Below are 12900 nucleotides of genomic sequence, written 5' to 3'. Positions count from 1 at the left end.
CATGTGGGGGGATGGGCACATAAGAGCGGGACATGTGTCAAAAGGTTGTGTGTGTGTGTGTGTGTGTGTGTGTGTGTGTGTGTGTGTGTGTGTGTGTGTGTGTGTGTGTGTGTGTGTGTGTGTGTGTGTGTGTGTGTGTGTGTGTGTGTGTGTGTGTGTGTGTGTGTGTGTGTGTGTGTGTGTGTGTGTGTGTGTGTGTGTGTGTGTGTGTGTGTGTGTGTGTGTGTGTGTGTGTGTGTGTGTGTGTGTGTGTGTGTGTTTTATCTGATCCGGATGGTTCCTAATTCCTTTTCTTTATGGCGGTCATGTTTGACCGGGAACACCATGGTGTTACAAAGTTCACGAAATCATCCAGAATGCAATGAAAGTGGTGATCAGCAATTGTATATGTTCAAACGTATACAATGTCTACTGTGAAGGATATCATGAAGCCTTAATGTTATCGAATGTAAAACAAAAAAGTTATGATTAATGAAAGTAGTACATCGGTCAGATTTGACCCGAAGACAACATGAGGGTTAAAAAATAATATTTTTTTATGGTAAGCTTCAAAAATATTGCTTTTGAAAATGTATTTTATGTGGACAGTTAACTTTCCTGACAATATTTTTGAAATATTTAAAAACTTCCCATAAGCAATTAATTTGAATTAAATGTTATTTATTTTTGTTGTATTCAGTCAAGTGTTGATACAGTTGTGTTGGTATGAAGTGTTTTTATTAAGGTTTTGTGTTTCCCTGTCTATGAACTGTGAGAGGGGAGTTTTTGATACGCTTGTAGGAAGCACTTTGTTATACCTTTTATGTATAAAAAGCGCAATTTAAATATGAAATGATAATATACAAATAATTAATTGAATAAAGTGATTCCTTGTACTATAAACGTTGGTGACTTATTTCTTTCTATCCTGCATTTCTAACATCCTTAAGTCAATAAAAAACAAACTACTTTATTTTCAACCAACCAACCAAAAAAAAAAAAACCTAACACTTTGTATATCATGGCAAAACATGTAGAGTACGTTAACAATAAGGGACATTTTATTAAGTGATTAATCAGACTTCACGGAGTATTACTTAGTTATGTTCATAAACATGCCATATATTGATTCATTTGTCTATTCATTGGATGGTTCTAATAATAAAAAAGCATTTCAGATGGAGACTTCAAATAGGGGGTTTTCTGCCTCCTGAATTGGAAATGGTTTATTATGTTTGTGTATTTTAAATACAAAATCAAGTAAACTAAGATTAGATCAAATAAACTGTTACTGATCCCCATATGGAATTCACCTGGACTATCAGACCACATTAAGTTCAACAAATGTCTCGATCAGGTTAAGTTTGGTTTTCAGATAACATAATGCCACTTAATGCACTGTGCACATAAAACGTACATAGAGGCATGCTATGTCTGGTGGTCTGAGTTAGTGAGCCTGCAGTTCTACAAAGAATCTACACAATCTTGTCCTACAGTTTCACAGCACGGTGTGTTCGCGCCATCTAGTGGACCCACAGACACTCACACTGACTGTCTCAGAGCCACAGACTCAAAGAAGCGATACATTAGTGCTTAGTTAGAGATTGTCTCTCTAAAAATCCAGAGCTTTAGACCTATCCAGGAAAAGCTCTTTCTTGATTAAAAAGCATAAAAGGTCAAGTCAGTGGTCTCACAGAGAAAAATGCTCTTTCAAATAGGCCGTGACAGTGATGGTCCTCCCTCCTAACTTTAAGCAAACCAAGGAGAGAAGGTAGCACTTTACAATAAGACCCTTATAAAGGGTTTACGAATAGATTGTGATCCATTTATTAATTAGGTTGTGAACACTTTATAAATGATTAATAAGCTTTTATAAGACAAGAGATAAACAGGGCAACTGTGACCGGTTGCTTGCCAAATAGTGAGCCCACATGTATCTGTACTGCTAAGCCTTATATTGGCTACCTAGCTTACTTCGTCTTCTTCATCAGCCAGCATCCTTGGTGTCTGTTGTTCACTGAGTTGATTCTCGCTAAGTAGCCAATATAAGGCTTAGTCCTCTTGCCAAATAGTGAGCCTGTGTTGATGTATGACAACTATGTTAGAACTGGTTTATAAATGGTTCTTAATGATTAATAAAGTGTTTACAACCTAATTCATAACCTAATTATAAACCCTTTATGAATCCTTTATAAGGGTAGTCTTAGGGTAAAGTGGTACCGTGTTTAGTTTAGTTTTTTGTACTGCACATAAATTATAATCTACTCATCAAATGTTTTACCAGATTAGAAATAAAACATTTGCAGATATGATAGAGTAATGATGCTGAGCACTAATGTGTTCTTAAAATCATCTCTTTAGGAAATGATCAATGTACGAGCACCACATGCCACCTTACATTAAAGGTCTCCTATCATGCAAAATGCACTTATTTACGTCTTCTTTACATAAATATGTGTCCCGAAAATAAAACCCTCTCTTTTCCTCCGTACCCACATCTCTAAAAACGGGGGTACAACGGAGCTGATCTAGATTTGCGTCAGGTATGACATCATATTGGAAATGTAGGCTGGCTTTACACCCACGGCCCTATCAGAAACAATGCGCAACGTGTTTTGGAAGTAATATGGTCTGTGTTTACACTAGCAAGCATCGCTAACACTCAGAGCTAACCTGTTCTAACCAGAGTTAGGAAAAGGGACCACATTACTCCTGTTCTGGCTGCCTTACACTGGCTCCCTATAGAACACAGGATAGAATTTAAAATTCTTCTTCTCGCCTACAAAGCCCTTAATGGGCAGGCGCCATCTTACCTTAAAGAACTCATTATACCCTACTGTCCTACTAGGGCATTGCATTCCAAGAATGCAGGGTTGTTGGTTGTTCCTAGAGTCTCTAAAAGTACAATGGGAGCCAGAGCCTTTTCTTATCAAGCTCCACATTTGTGGAATCAGCTTCCAGTTTGTGTTCGGGCGGCAGACACCCTATCCGTTTTTAAGAGTGCGCTTAAGACCTTCCTTTTTGATAAAGCTTATAGTTAGGGCTGATTAGATTCAGCCCCTAGTTTTTCTGATATAGGCTTAGTTTGTCGGGGGACATCTTACTTCTTCCTTCTCTCTGTCTGTACCCTGTGTACTCTCATGTTCCGATTAACCCAGCTTCCCCAAATGTCTTTCTTTTGGTGTCTCTATACGCCGGGATCCGGAGTCATGGATGATCCTGCGGTCCTGTGTCCTGGATCGCGAGCGCTGGATCTTGAGTCGTGGCTGTGGTCCTGGATCATCGGTCCTGGATGGATATCCTCGTGGATTCATCTTCCTATTATACACACATGCATTTCCAAACATTTGGACTACCTATGTTGCAAATGTATTATCTTTTCAATTTACACACGGCATCTATTGCACGTCTGTCCGTCCTGGGAGAGGGATCCCTCCTCTGTTGCTCTCCCTGAGGTTTCTCCCATTTTTCCCTTTAAACTGGGTTTTCTCCGGAAGTTTTTCCTTGTACGATGTGAGGGTCTAAGGACAGAGGGTGTCGTATTGTCATTCTGATATTCTGTACACACTGTGAAGACCACTGAGACAAATGTAACATTTGTGATATTGGGCTATATAAATAAACATTGATTGATTGATTGATTGATTGATTGATTGATTGATTGATTGATTGACCTGTACTGGAGAGAGTATGTGTAAAAAAGCAGGAAATAAAAAAAGGAACTCACTTTGTGGTAAACCCGCAAGAGAAAAAACATTTGAGCTCCATACTGTTTCAGAAATGATCCTTGATGTGGTTTGGAACATGATGGCGTTTTATCACGGCAGCATTTAGCTGGGTATCTGCTGGTAGAATTATGACAGGCACAAGCTCCCCCTCCTCTTTTTTTTTTTTCAAGCTAAGGACCCAGAATCAGCACTTCTCTGAAAACAAAATGTATGATCTGTATTTTGAGCAAAACACTTCATATACGTGTTTTTTATATATTTGTATATATCTGAGACCCATAATATATGCCTAAAAATAGCATGATAGGAGATCTTTAAGTTTAACATTGCAATTCGGCCTTCATCCAGAGGATGTCAGCCCTCCGATGTTTATTTCAGAGGACTTTATTGTCCCAATATGAAACACCTGTTAGAGAAATGTTGTGCATCTGTTGTAGAAGTCTGTATAGCCTTTGTTTGTATAACCGTGAGAGATATGGACTACAAATTTCATTTCAAAACTTTATTTATACAGATAAATCCCATTGAGATCATTGATCTCTTTTTCAAGGGAGACCTGCATCTGTCAGTAAACACACATCTGACCACCAGCTCCAACCATCTCTTCCAAAGAAGGTTTCACAGTGCAGGTCCGAGAGAAACGGAAATAGGTTGAGGTCTTTCTCATTTCTTATCTAGGCTACGGCCGTTCCCGGCGGGTGTTTGGGGATAGCCTGAGGTTAGACCTGAAAAGTGGATCAAAAATGGAATAGGTCGTTTAAATAGGGCAGATGTTTCTGTAGGAACGGCCTGAAGTATTTTCTCCAGCAGCGTTCGGCTGAAATGGAATGCAGAGTTTATTCGTAGTGAACTCAGGAACATGTTTTCTTTGTCAACTGTATTAGCACAAAGAGACAAATAAGGCTGTATTTTTTGCACATTTTCCATAACAATTAGGATTATCTGGATTATGCACATTTATGTTGTCTACCTTAGATCACATCAGGACATTTCTATTGGGCACAAAGTATTGCATTGTATGCTTTTTAAGTGCATCAAATCTATTTTGCAGTCAAAATGACATTTTGTTCTAGCCTTGCTTGCATTGTGGCAATGCCAAACGTTTGCAGCTATTTTGCATTTCTTTGTAGACAATTATTGTACATGTTCTCATAAAATGTGGTGTAAACACTCACCCCCCCCCCCATGTAAGTATGGAGATATTTTTGATTACTTTACACCTAGCGTTATCAGATAAATATACATTTGTATTACTTATATTAATTACTCAAATCCGTCAAAGCGAATGGCATCCCATCGGTCTCAGCTAAACCTTCTCCAGTGCTTCTTATCAAATGTTTCAAACAATCAGAAAACATTTGTACTGCTCTTTGTTGATATGATCTCTGTGCAAGCTTGTAATGTGTTAAATGCTTATATTGCACGCTGTAATATTCCTAACAGGCAGTGACGGGTGCCTGATGCAAATCTTTCCATCACTACATTTGATCTCCATCGTCACTTTGGGAGTGGGTAATGATACGGTAATGGAGCAGAACTGAGACACTGATGGGATTACAGCCCGCTGCCGTCACACTGAACGATACTGGAAGACACAGCCAGTCCACCATCAGTACATCTGATAAAGTGCCACATTCGCTCAACAGCAAACACTCTCAAAAGACAAATAGCATTTGAAAAGATGCCACCGTATTTCAAAGCACGAGACATGAACCATCTCTTGTACATAAACACATTTTTATTCAGCCCGATATAGGTTACACATGAAAAAAACGAATCAAACTAAGAACTACTTCCCTTTGCGCAGCTAATGATGACAGTTTTAAATCAGCTTCTGTCCCCACATGACAGCTGCCAACGTTCGCTGCGTGAGCTGTGAGGATTGAAGCATAATCACATGCTACGACTGACCTGAGGCTTCTTCTTTTTTTTACTCCTTTCTTTAAAAATAATACAAAAAGAAAACATATCCCCTCAGCAGTCTTTATGAATGTTCTCACCAAATGATATGGAATGTAATCTTGGAAATGCAGGTAAAAAGAAAAGGAGATAAGAAACTGAGGGAATAAAAAAAGGAAATCCTGTTCCCAGGCTGCTACTGTGTGCGAGGCGTTGGATACAAAACTCCAGCTCAGTCCAGAAGTGTTGGACAAAGGAAACGGAACTGAAGCGCTGCGAATCAGTCTCATAGTCCTCACACGTGGATATGAATAGAAAGCACAAACCTCGATGCTCAATAGTACAAAGGAAACGTACGTGGCTTGCAGATCAGCTTTGGAGTCATAGACACAAAGCAAAGACTGAGGAGGGAAAAGAGGGGGGGGTCTTAACATCTAACTAGTGTTAGTCAGGGGTTTTCTTAACTTGTACATTTCACAAAGTGCACATTTTTATTTATATTACATCATAACCAATTTTTTGAAATTTCTCATTTTCTATTATATAACAATGAAAAATGGTTAATTCCACCCCCTCCCAACCGAGCCGTAACCACCCCCTCCCCAGCTGCTATGCATCCCAATATAAAAAAGAAATCACTAAATACATGCTGCAATGACGCCCACCGAATTTAATCTATGTCCCCCTGTTTGGTTTTTTAATCCTTGAATCTCTTACAGCACACCGTTACTGTCAGCGTGCGTTTATAGTTAAAATATATATTAATCTATCATTAAATAGTATGCCTCTTGCACAGTCTTGCATGCATTGATGAGCATTTTGGGGGCAAGCTGTACAAGGAGGCGTCTGTGAACGGACTCCAGGAACTGTCGCCGCCCGGAAACGCTTTCCGCCCTTTTCTCCTCGTAACCACGTCAGTCCAGAGTGTTTCTGTCGAGTGAGCCGTGTGTGTGTGTGTGTGTGTGTGTGTGTGTGTGTGTGTGTGTGTGTGTGTGTGTGTGTGTGTGTGTGTGTGTGTGTGTGTGTGTGTGTGTGTGTGTGTGTGTGTGTGTGTGTGTGTGTGTGTGTGTGTGTGTGTGTGTGTGTGTGTGTGTTCCTAACATCAAGTTTCAATAGGAGCTGTGCAGATCACTGAAGTTTCGTTCCAAGCTTTCGTTGTCTGTTCCTACAGTGAATCAAAAACAAAAAAAGGATCGAGTCACAAAACAAATGCAACGGCCTCAAACATATTTAAGGCATGGTCAAATCGAATTTTAAAAAGACAGTTATTGGATTTATATCAATGGAATCGCAGCATATCGTGCATTTGCTAACAGGGACAAGCTATACCCACACAAGAGGCGCGTTCACACTGCGGTACTTTTCCCACAAAGGTTCATGCGAACTCTTTAGTTCGCATGAACTAAGTACAGATCGCGTTCACACCGGAAAAAGTCCCTGGGGGAGGATTAGGCAAATGAGCCGCTGACATCACTTCTTCTTCTTCTTCTGCTTTGGGTTTACTGGCAGGCCGCAACCCACTTCACGCGTATACTGCCGCCCAAAGTCCCCGGCCGGAAGTCCCCGGAGTTGGGGAAGGCTTCAGTAGAAGCTGCTGGGAGTCCCAGCAGCTTCTACTGAAGCCTTCCGAGTAAATCGCCAGAACGCCGACACCTCCTCATCTCCACCGCTCCCATGTTTTATTTTGTGTTGCCATAAGTTAGTCTCTCTGCGTTTCTGCGCTGGGCTAATGCTAATGCGAGGATAATAAAATGGCGGCTTCACAAAACTTTTTGGGAGTTTTACGGGGCGTGGTTTGCAATCCGCCCAGCCAATCAGAAATATAGCTCTTTTCTCACAAAAGAGCCGCTCGAAAGTCCCTGCTTTCTAGCAGGGACTTTCGAGGGGGTAAAAAGGTTCGCATGAACTACTTTTAGTACCGGCTCTTTTTGGTGTGATCAGAGTTATCATGAACTAAGTTCGCATGAACCTTTGTGGGAAAAGTACCGCAGTGTGAATGCGCCTAATGTTTTGCAAAACAGTGCATCTGGTGAACTTAACGGGTCTAAACCGAGGAAAGCTAATGCAGCTTATTGACTTCTTATTTAACCTCCTCTGCCTATGAATAAACTGCTATATTAATGACAAACAAATTACAGACAGTTCATAGGTGGTACAAATACCTATTTTAAATAAACTGGGAGCATCTTGTTAGCAAATGAGCTAACAACCTTGCCAAGTGACCGAAAACAGACTAGCTAGCTTGGAAAGTGTTCCCCCTCTACCCATTACACCGGTTTCCAATCAATACATGAGGTACCATTTAGGGAACACAATGTCAGGGGAGATAAAGGCACAGGTCAGAGAAAACATAAAGAAGCTCTGGAAGTGATTGTGACTAACTAGTGGTCAAATGTAACCCTGCATCTAAATAGTCTAGTTGCCTGCTCAGAGTTTTATTGTGAACCCGGAAAGGTTTTAGGATAGAAATGTACTGTACGGTCCTCAGCAAATAGAAACTGCCGGATGCTAATTTGCCTATGTTGGGCAATTTGCACAATTAGCATTAAAGCTGATTTGGGAATGGTTTTGGGGGTAATTGAGGATGGCGAGTTCATTTCTGACATTTTCATGATCAAAAATGGCAGTTTTAAACAGAAAGCGCCAATATTTGTATTGTCTGTGGGCTGATTTCTTTGTGTCGATTTGGAGGACTTCAAAATGTGTACACAGGTGAAGGCTGGTGTGCTACTTTTAATTGTGATCAGGCCTAAATGGGGCTGATGTGGTGTAGAGTGTTCTTAATGATCTTACCTTGCCTCGGATCTGGTCACTGTATACTCAAACCATAAGATGTTGGGGATCAGACTTGTGTCTCGCACCAAGAAGTACTCTGATATTGGCCTACAAATTGGGAGAGAACAAATGATCAGACCGGTTTTATCTAGTTATTCAGGCTGCAGACGAATCGTCTTCCCCTGTGACAGAAGAAGGAGGCAGAGAGAAATGAGAGCACTACTCACCAGGCTGCTATTTTGGGGAACAATGGTGTCAGCACCTCTTGTGTGACAAAGAACCACATTATGCCAATTGTACAACCAGCCACTCCGCCATAGAAAACCTGGCTCCAGGAGTGATACAACAGGTAGACCCTGAGGAGGAGAGAAATAATGTTCAGGAAAATACAAACTGTGTCTTGATTGTTAAACTAAGTCTAGCAGCATGAACTTTAAATAGTTTCACACTTAGTTATAGAAATATTTAGACAGGAAATAGCACCGTTTTGCTTTTAAGTCAAAGTATAACACAGAAACCATAATATAAATGTTCTTGTCCACCAATGCCAGTTTCACGAGCTTCATAGATTTTTAAAGCTTAAAAAAAACATTTAACCCATCAATAATTAACAGGTTTTTTTTGGTGGCAAATAGAAAATATTTGGGTTTTTGGACATTTGGTAAAACAAAATATCAGGAATATTTTTCGGTATTTTTTTTAGACAAGAAAATAATTGTCAGTTCAGTTGATATTAAAAATGACTTGCAGCCCTACCTGCTGTACGAGACTGATAAGGCTGTGCCCAACAGGATGATGGACAGAATGTGTCTCCACAGCAGGTCCACACAGCGAGCATTGTTCGTTTGATGCATTCTGGAAAAAAGAAATCAGCATGAGTTCTCAGCGAACCACAACCTCATGGAACGCACCTAATGAGTGATAATCAAAAACGAGATAATGAAATACATGCCCTGCTGGAATAAACATGTAAATAACACGTGCTTATAAACACACTTTATTCACTCGAATATGATTTCATCAAACACTTATACAATGCATGCATTCATGACACCATTTTTAAACAGAGTTGCTAACATAAAGTTATTATTTTCTAGATCTATCTTTTTTTTTTTTTTTTTAGCTATTAACCTTAATGGAATTCTTCAATTGTAGAAATTAACAAAAAATATGAGATTTGGAACATGAACATTATATTAGCAAGTTGCTACACTTTCGCAGCTTCATGTTTCGACCCTTTAAAGCTCTCCAAATACAAAGACAAAACTCACCTTAAATAAAGGAAAAGAAAGAAGTAAACGACAAAGAACCACATTAGCTGGGAATGACTGGAGGGCATCCCATACTCCGTGTGCAGGGTTGTGTGAGCTCCTGCAAAAAACAACAACAAAAAACACATTTTCAAAATGGACCACAATTACATATTAAAACACCCAAGTGGAAGCTTAAGTGTGAGTCTCTTACTCTTTAACTTTATACAAATATATAAGGTTGCTGGTTGGACACAATTTAATCCATTTGAAGATATTTGCATAGACTGGATTTGAATTGTTTTGAATGCCAGAGAGATTGTTTTCTTTGACATGGAACTAATTTCACAATTGATTTATGATTTTGCAGTGATGCCCAGCGCTGATCACCACACATAAAGTCAACAGCTTGTTCCTTCACTTCACCTGCACATGGGCGCGGCTCTCTGAAAATGTGCTTCAGCACCCAGTTCACCCCTTCATTCAGGATGAGCCCACCGAAGAAGGAAATCTGTAAAAAATAAAAAGAAGTTCACCACTTAAGTGCTTACACATTTCTGGCCTGCCTGACGCCATACTTCAGGGTCCTTTGAGACAATTAACAGTGTGACAAACTATTTTTAAAGTGGTGCTAAAAGTGCATGTGCAGAACTCACCGTGTGCAGCTCCCGTTTAAACACTATGAGTGTGACAAAACCCACAAGGACTGCTATGGGTAAGAGACTGATGTAGGCCAGCATGTGTCCCGTCAGATCACCTAAGACAAACAGACATTATATAGATACCACTTTTTTAGAAATAGTCTGACATTTTACCTGCATCACATCAGCTCCATTTGCAACACCAAAACATATACAATTATAACAAACATGGACATTTAAAATAACATTACAATCACTGAAGACAACATGTTCAGGACCTCTCATCGTGCATTTGATCTGGGTCCATATTTACTTTTAGGATTGACACAAAAAAGGGCTCAGTGTCGCCAATGTAGTAGGCCCGCATTAAAGTCTCTGACAGAAACGTGTACCCTTGGCCTTGTACTATAATACTGTAAACACTCGTAGGCAAATGTGCAGTGGTGTAAGTAACCAAGTGCATTTACTCAAGTATTGTGCTTAAGTACAATTTTAAGAGAATGTTATGCAACTTTGTACTTCTACTCCACTACAATTCAGAGGTAAATATTGTAATTTTACTTTACTATATTTATTCAATACCTTTAGTAACTTTTCAAATGTTGATTAATGATTTGAATTATATTCAACACGTAAATCAGACTTTAGGGACAATTTGGATAGCGGGTATTTTAAGTATATTTTTACTTTTGTACTTTTACTTGAGTAACATTTTGATTGCAGTTATTGTACTTGTAACACTCTAAGATCTGAGTACTGCAAATGTGTGTACTCGGCCCAAAAACCTGGCGAGAGTCAAATATCTACTTTGCACTTTTGCAGACGGATTCAGTGTTGTCTAAAGATGTTAAAGATTATAAACCCCAGTAAAGTCGGATAACAGTGAGAGTGACACTTTAAGGGACTCAGTGAACCCGGATGGTTGAAATATTTAGCAGTAGGAAGCTGCTGTGGCTGAAAAGCAAAACCACCATTTAGATAACCAACACACCACATTATGTTACGTTGTTATTTCAGACATCTCTGTGCAACGTGGATAAAGCTAGCTAATTTACTAATCTGTATGAGGCCAAAGAGCTAGCTCCATTAGCCGCACGAAATAGCTAGTTATTCCCACTACAGTGAGTCATTATATTTTAGTGTTCAGTATGCTTGAATTGTGCGAAATAATTCCTGCAGTACGCGGAATATTCGCTTAATGGAGAGCAAATATGAAGACCGATATTACGGCAGCTAACAGGCTAGCTAGCCTTCATTGTGGACATTAACTCCGACTGCGCATGCGTCGCTGTCTCACAATTCAGCAGTCCGGGGCTATATTCCCCGCTGAGCTCGGCGTTCTACACTGTCTCACTATTTGGCAGTAACACCAACGGCCGTGTTCATTCAGCAGCGCGAAAACACACGAAAATTATAAAAATTCGCAGTGGTTAACATCCTCATTAGTTAAAGAAATATGTTTGGTTTACGTACCTTCCGGGAACTCTACGTGTGTCAGAGATATGGACCGCCATTGAGGTGGTGCCGAGCACTGCTCTTCCAACGCCATCTTACCCGGACACAACCGGGCAAAGTGAAGAAACGCCCCAGACACGTGTCGCACCAATCCGGGAGCAGAGCTCTGAGTCCCCGGCAGAGGAGCCGCCGTCCAATCCCCGCAGATCACCGGAGAGGAGATATTTTACCCATAGAGAAGAATTATTGAATGAAACTAAAAAAACACACAATAGTCCAGCACTTGTAAGATAACTGTACTCATTCAGAAAAAACAAATATTTATCAAGTTACTAATTTAATATATAGGTCTATAGGTTAGATGTTTCTATTTGTATTCTTTATTTGGAGTCACATAGTCATCATAATACAGTTTGTTCGACAGATAATTCTATTAAGTGACCCAAAAATAGCAAATTAAATTACAAACAGTTAGTAAAAATAAATAATAGTTCATTGAATATAGCAAATGTGCCTACTTGTAAGTCTATATGTTTTCTTTATTTAAGCAGGTTAATTGAGATTACAATCTTTCTCAAGAGGGCAGCATATCACAAACACCACAAACAGACAATAATAAGATAAGATGTACTTTATTGATCCCAAATTGGAAAATGTTTTCGTTGCAGCACCATGTCAAAGCAGGGCATTGAAGAAGATAGAATATTCAATTTATTGTCATTACGTAGTACAGGTACTATGTAACGAAACGGTTTCTCTGCATTTGACCCATCCTAGTGTTAGGAGCAGTGGGCTGCCATTATGTACGGCAGCCGTGATTATGCACAGCACAGCAATATATGCATGTAGGATGACTACTTTTGTTAAAGAGATGTACAATTATTATGTTAAATAAAGCCATGATCAAGGAAATAGTTCTCATTTCAACTCTGGGGTGACAGGACATTGTCTAACTCTTCATTTACTGAATTATTTTGAATTTGTATGCTCCAATGTGGTCTGTTGTGCATCAATGTATGATGGAAATGTCTTAAAAAAAAGCCCATGTCATCTACATGAGTTACAAATAGCAAATAGCCAGTAGAAAAAATAAATAGCAGAGACTGATACTGACCCAAGCTTTTTTCAAATCACATTAAATCAGCCAAGAACATTAAGTGCACACAAACTGAC

At 39.6% G+C, this 12900-nt stretch overlaps 1 protein-coding gene across 1 annotated transcript; it reads right to left on the bottom strand.

Moving 5' to 3' along the window:
• Nucleotides 1-5427: 5427 nt before the first annotated feature.
• Nucleotides 5428-11906, bottom strand: dolpp1 (dolichyldiphosphatase 1). The gene is made up of 8 exons (XM_034095974.2): nucleotides 11746-11906; nucleotides 10288-10388; nucleotides 10058-10142; nucleotides 9653-9752; nucleotides 9138-9236; nucleotides 8609-8737; nucleotides 8400-8489; nucleotides 5428-6771 (listed from the first exon to the last, which is right to left on the bottom strand). Exons 1-8 carry the CDS (start codon nucleotides 11819-11821, stop codon nucleotides 6735-6737), a joined length of 717 nt encoding a protein of 238 aa, XP_033951865.1. The 5' UTR covers nucleotides 11822-11906; the 3' UTR covers nucleotides 5428-6734.
• Nucleotides 11907-12900: the final 994 nt, after the last annotated feature.

This window comes from Pseudochaenichthys georgianus, chromosome 12, assembly GCF_902827115.2.
Source record: "Pseudochaenichthys georgianus chromosome 12, fPseGeo1.2, whole genome shotgun sequence".
In the NCBI taxonomy this organism is placed as follows: domain Eukaryota; kingdom Metazoa; phylum Chordata; class Actinopteri; order Perciformes; family Channichthyidae; genus Pseudochaenichthys; species Pseudochaenichthys georgianus.
The sequence above is the reverse complement of the archived record's forward strand: the minus strand, read 5'-3'. Positions and strand labels throughout refer to the sequence as shown.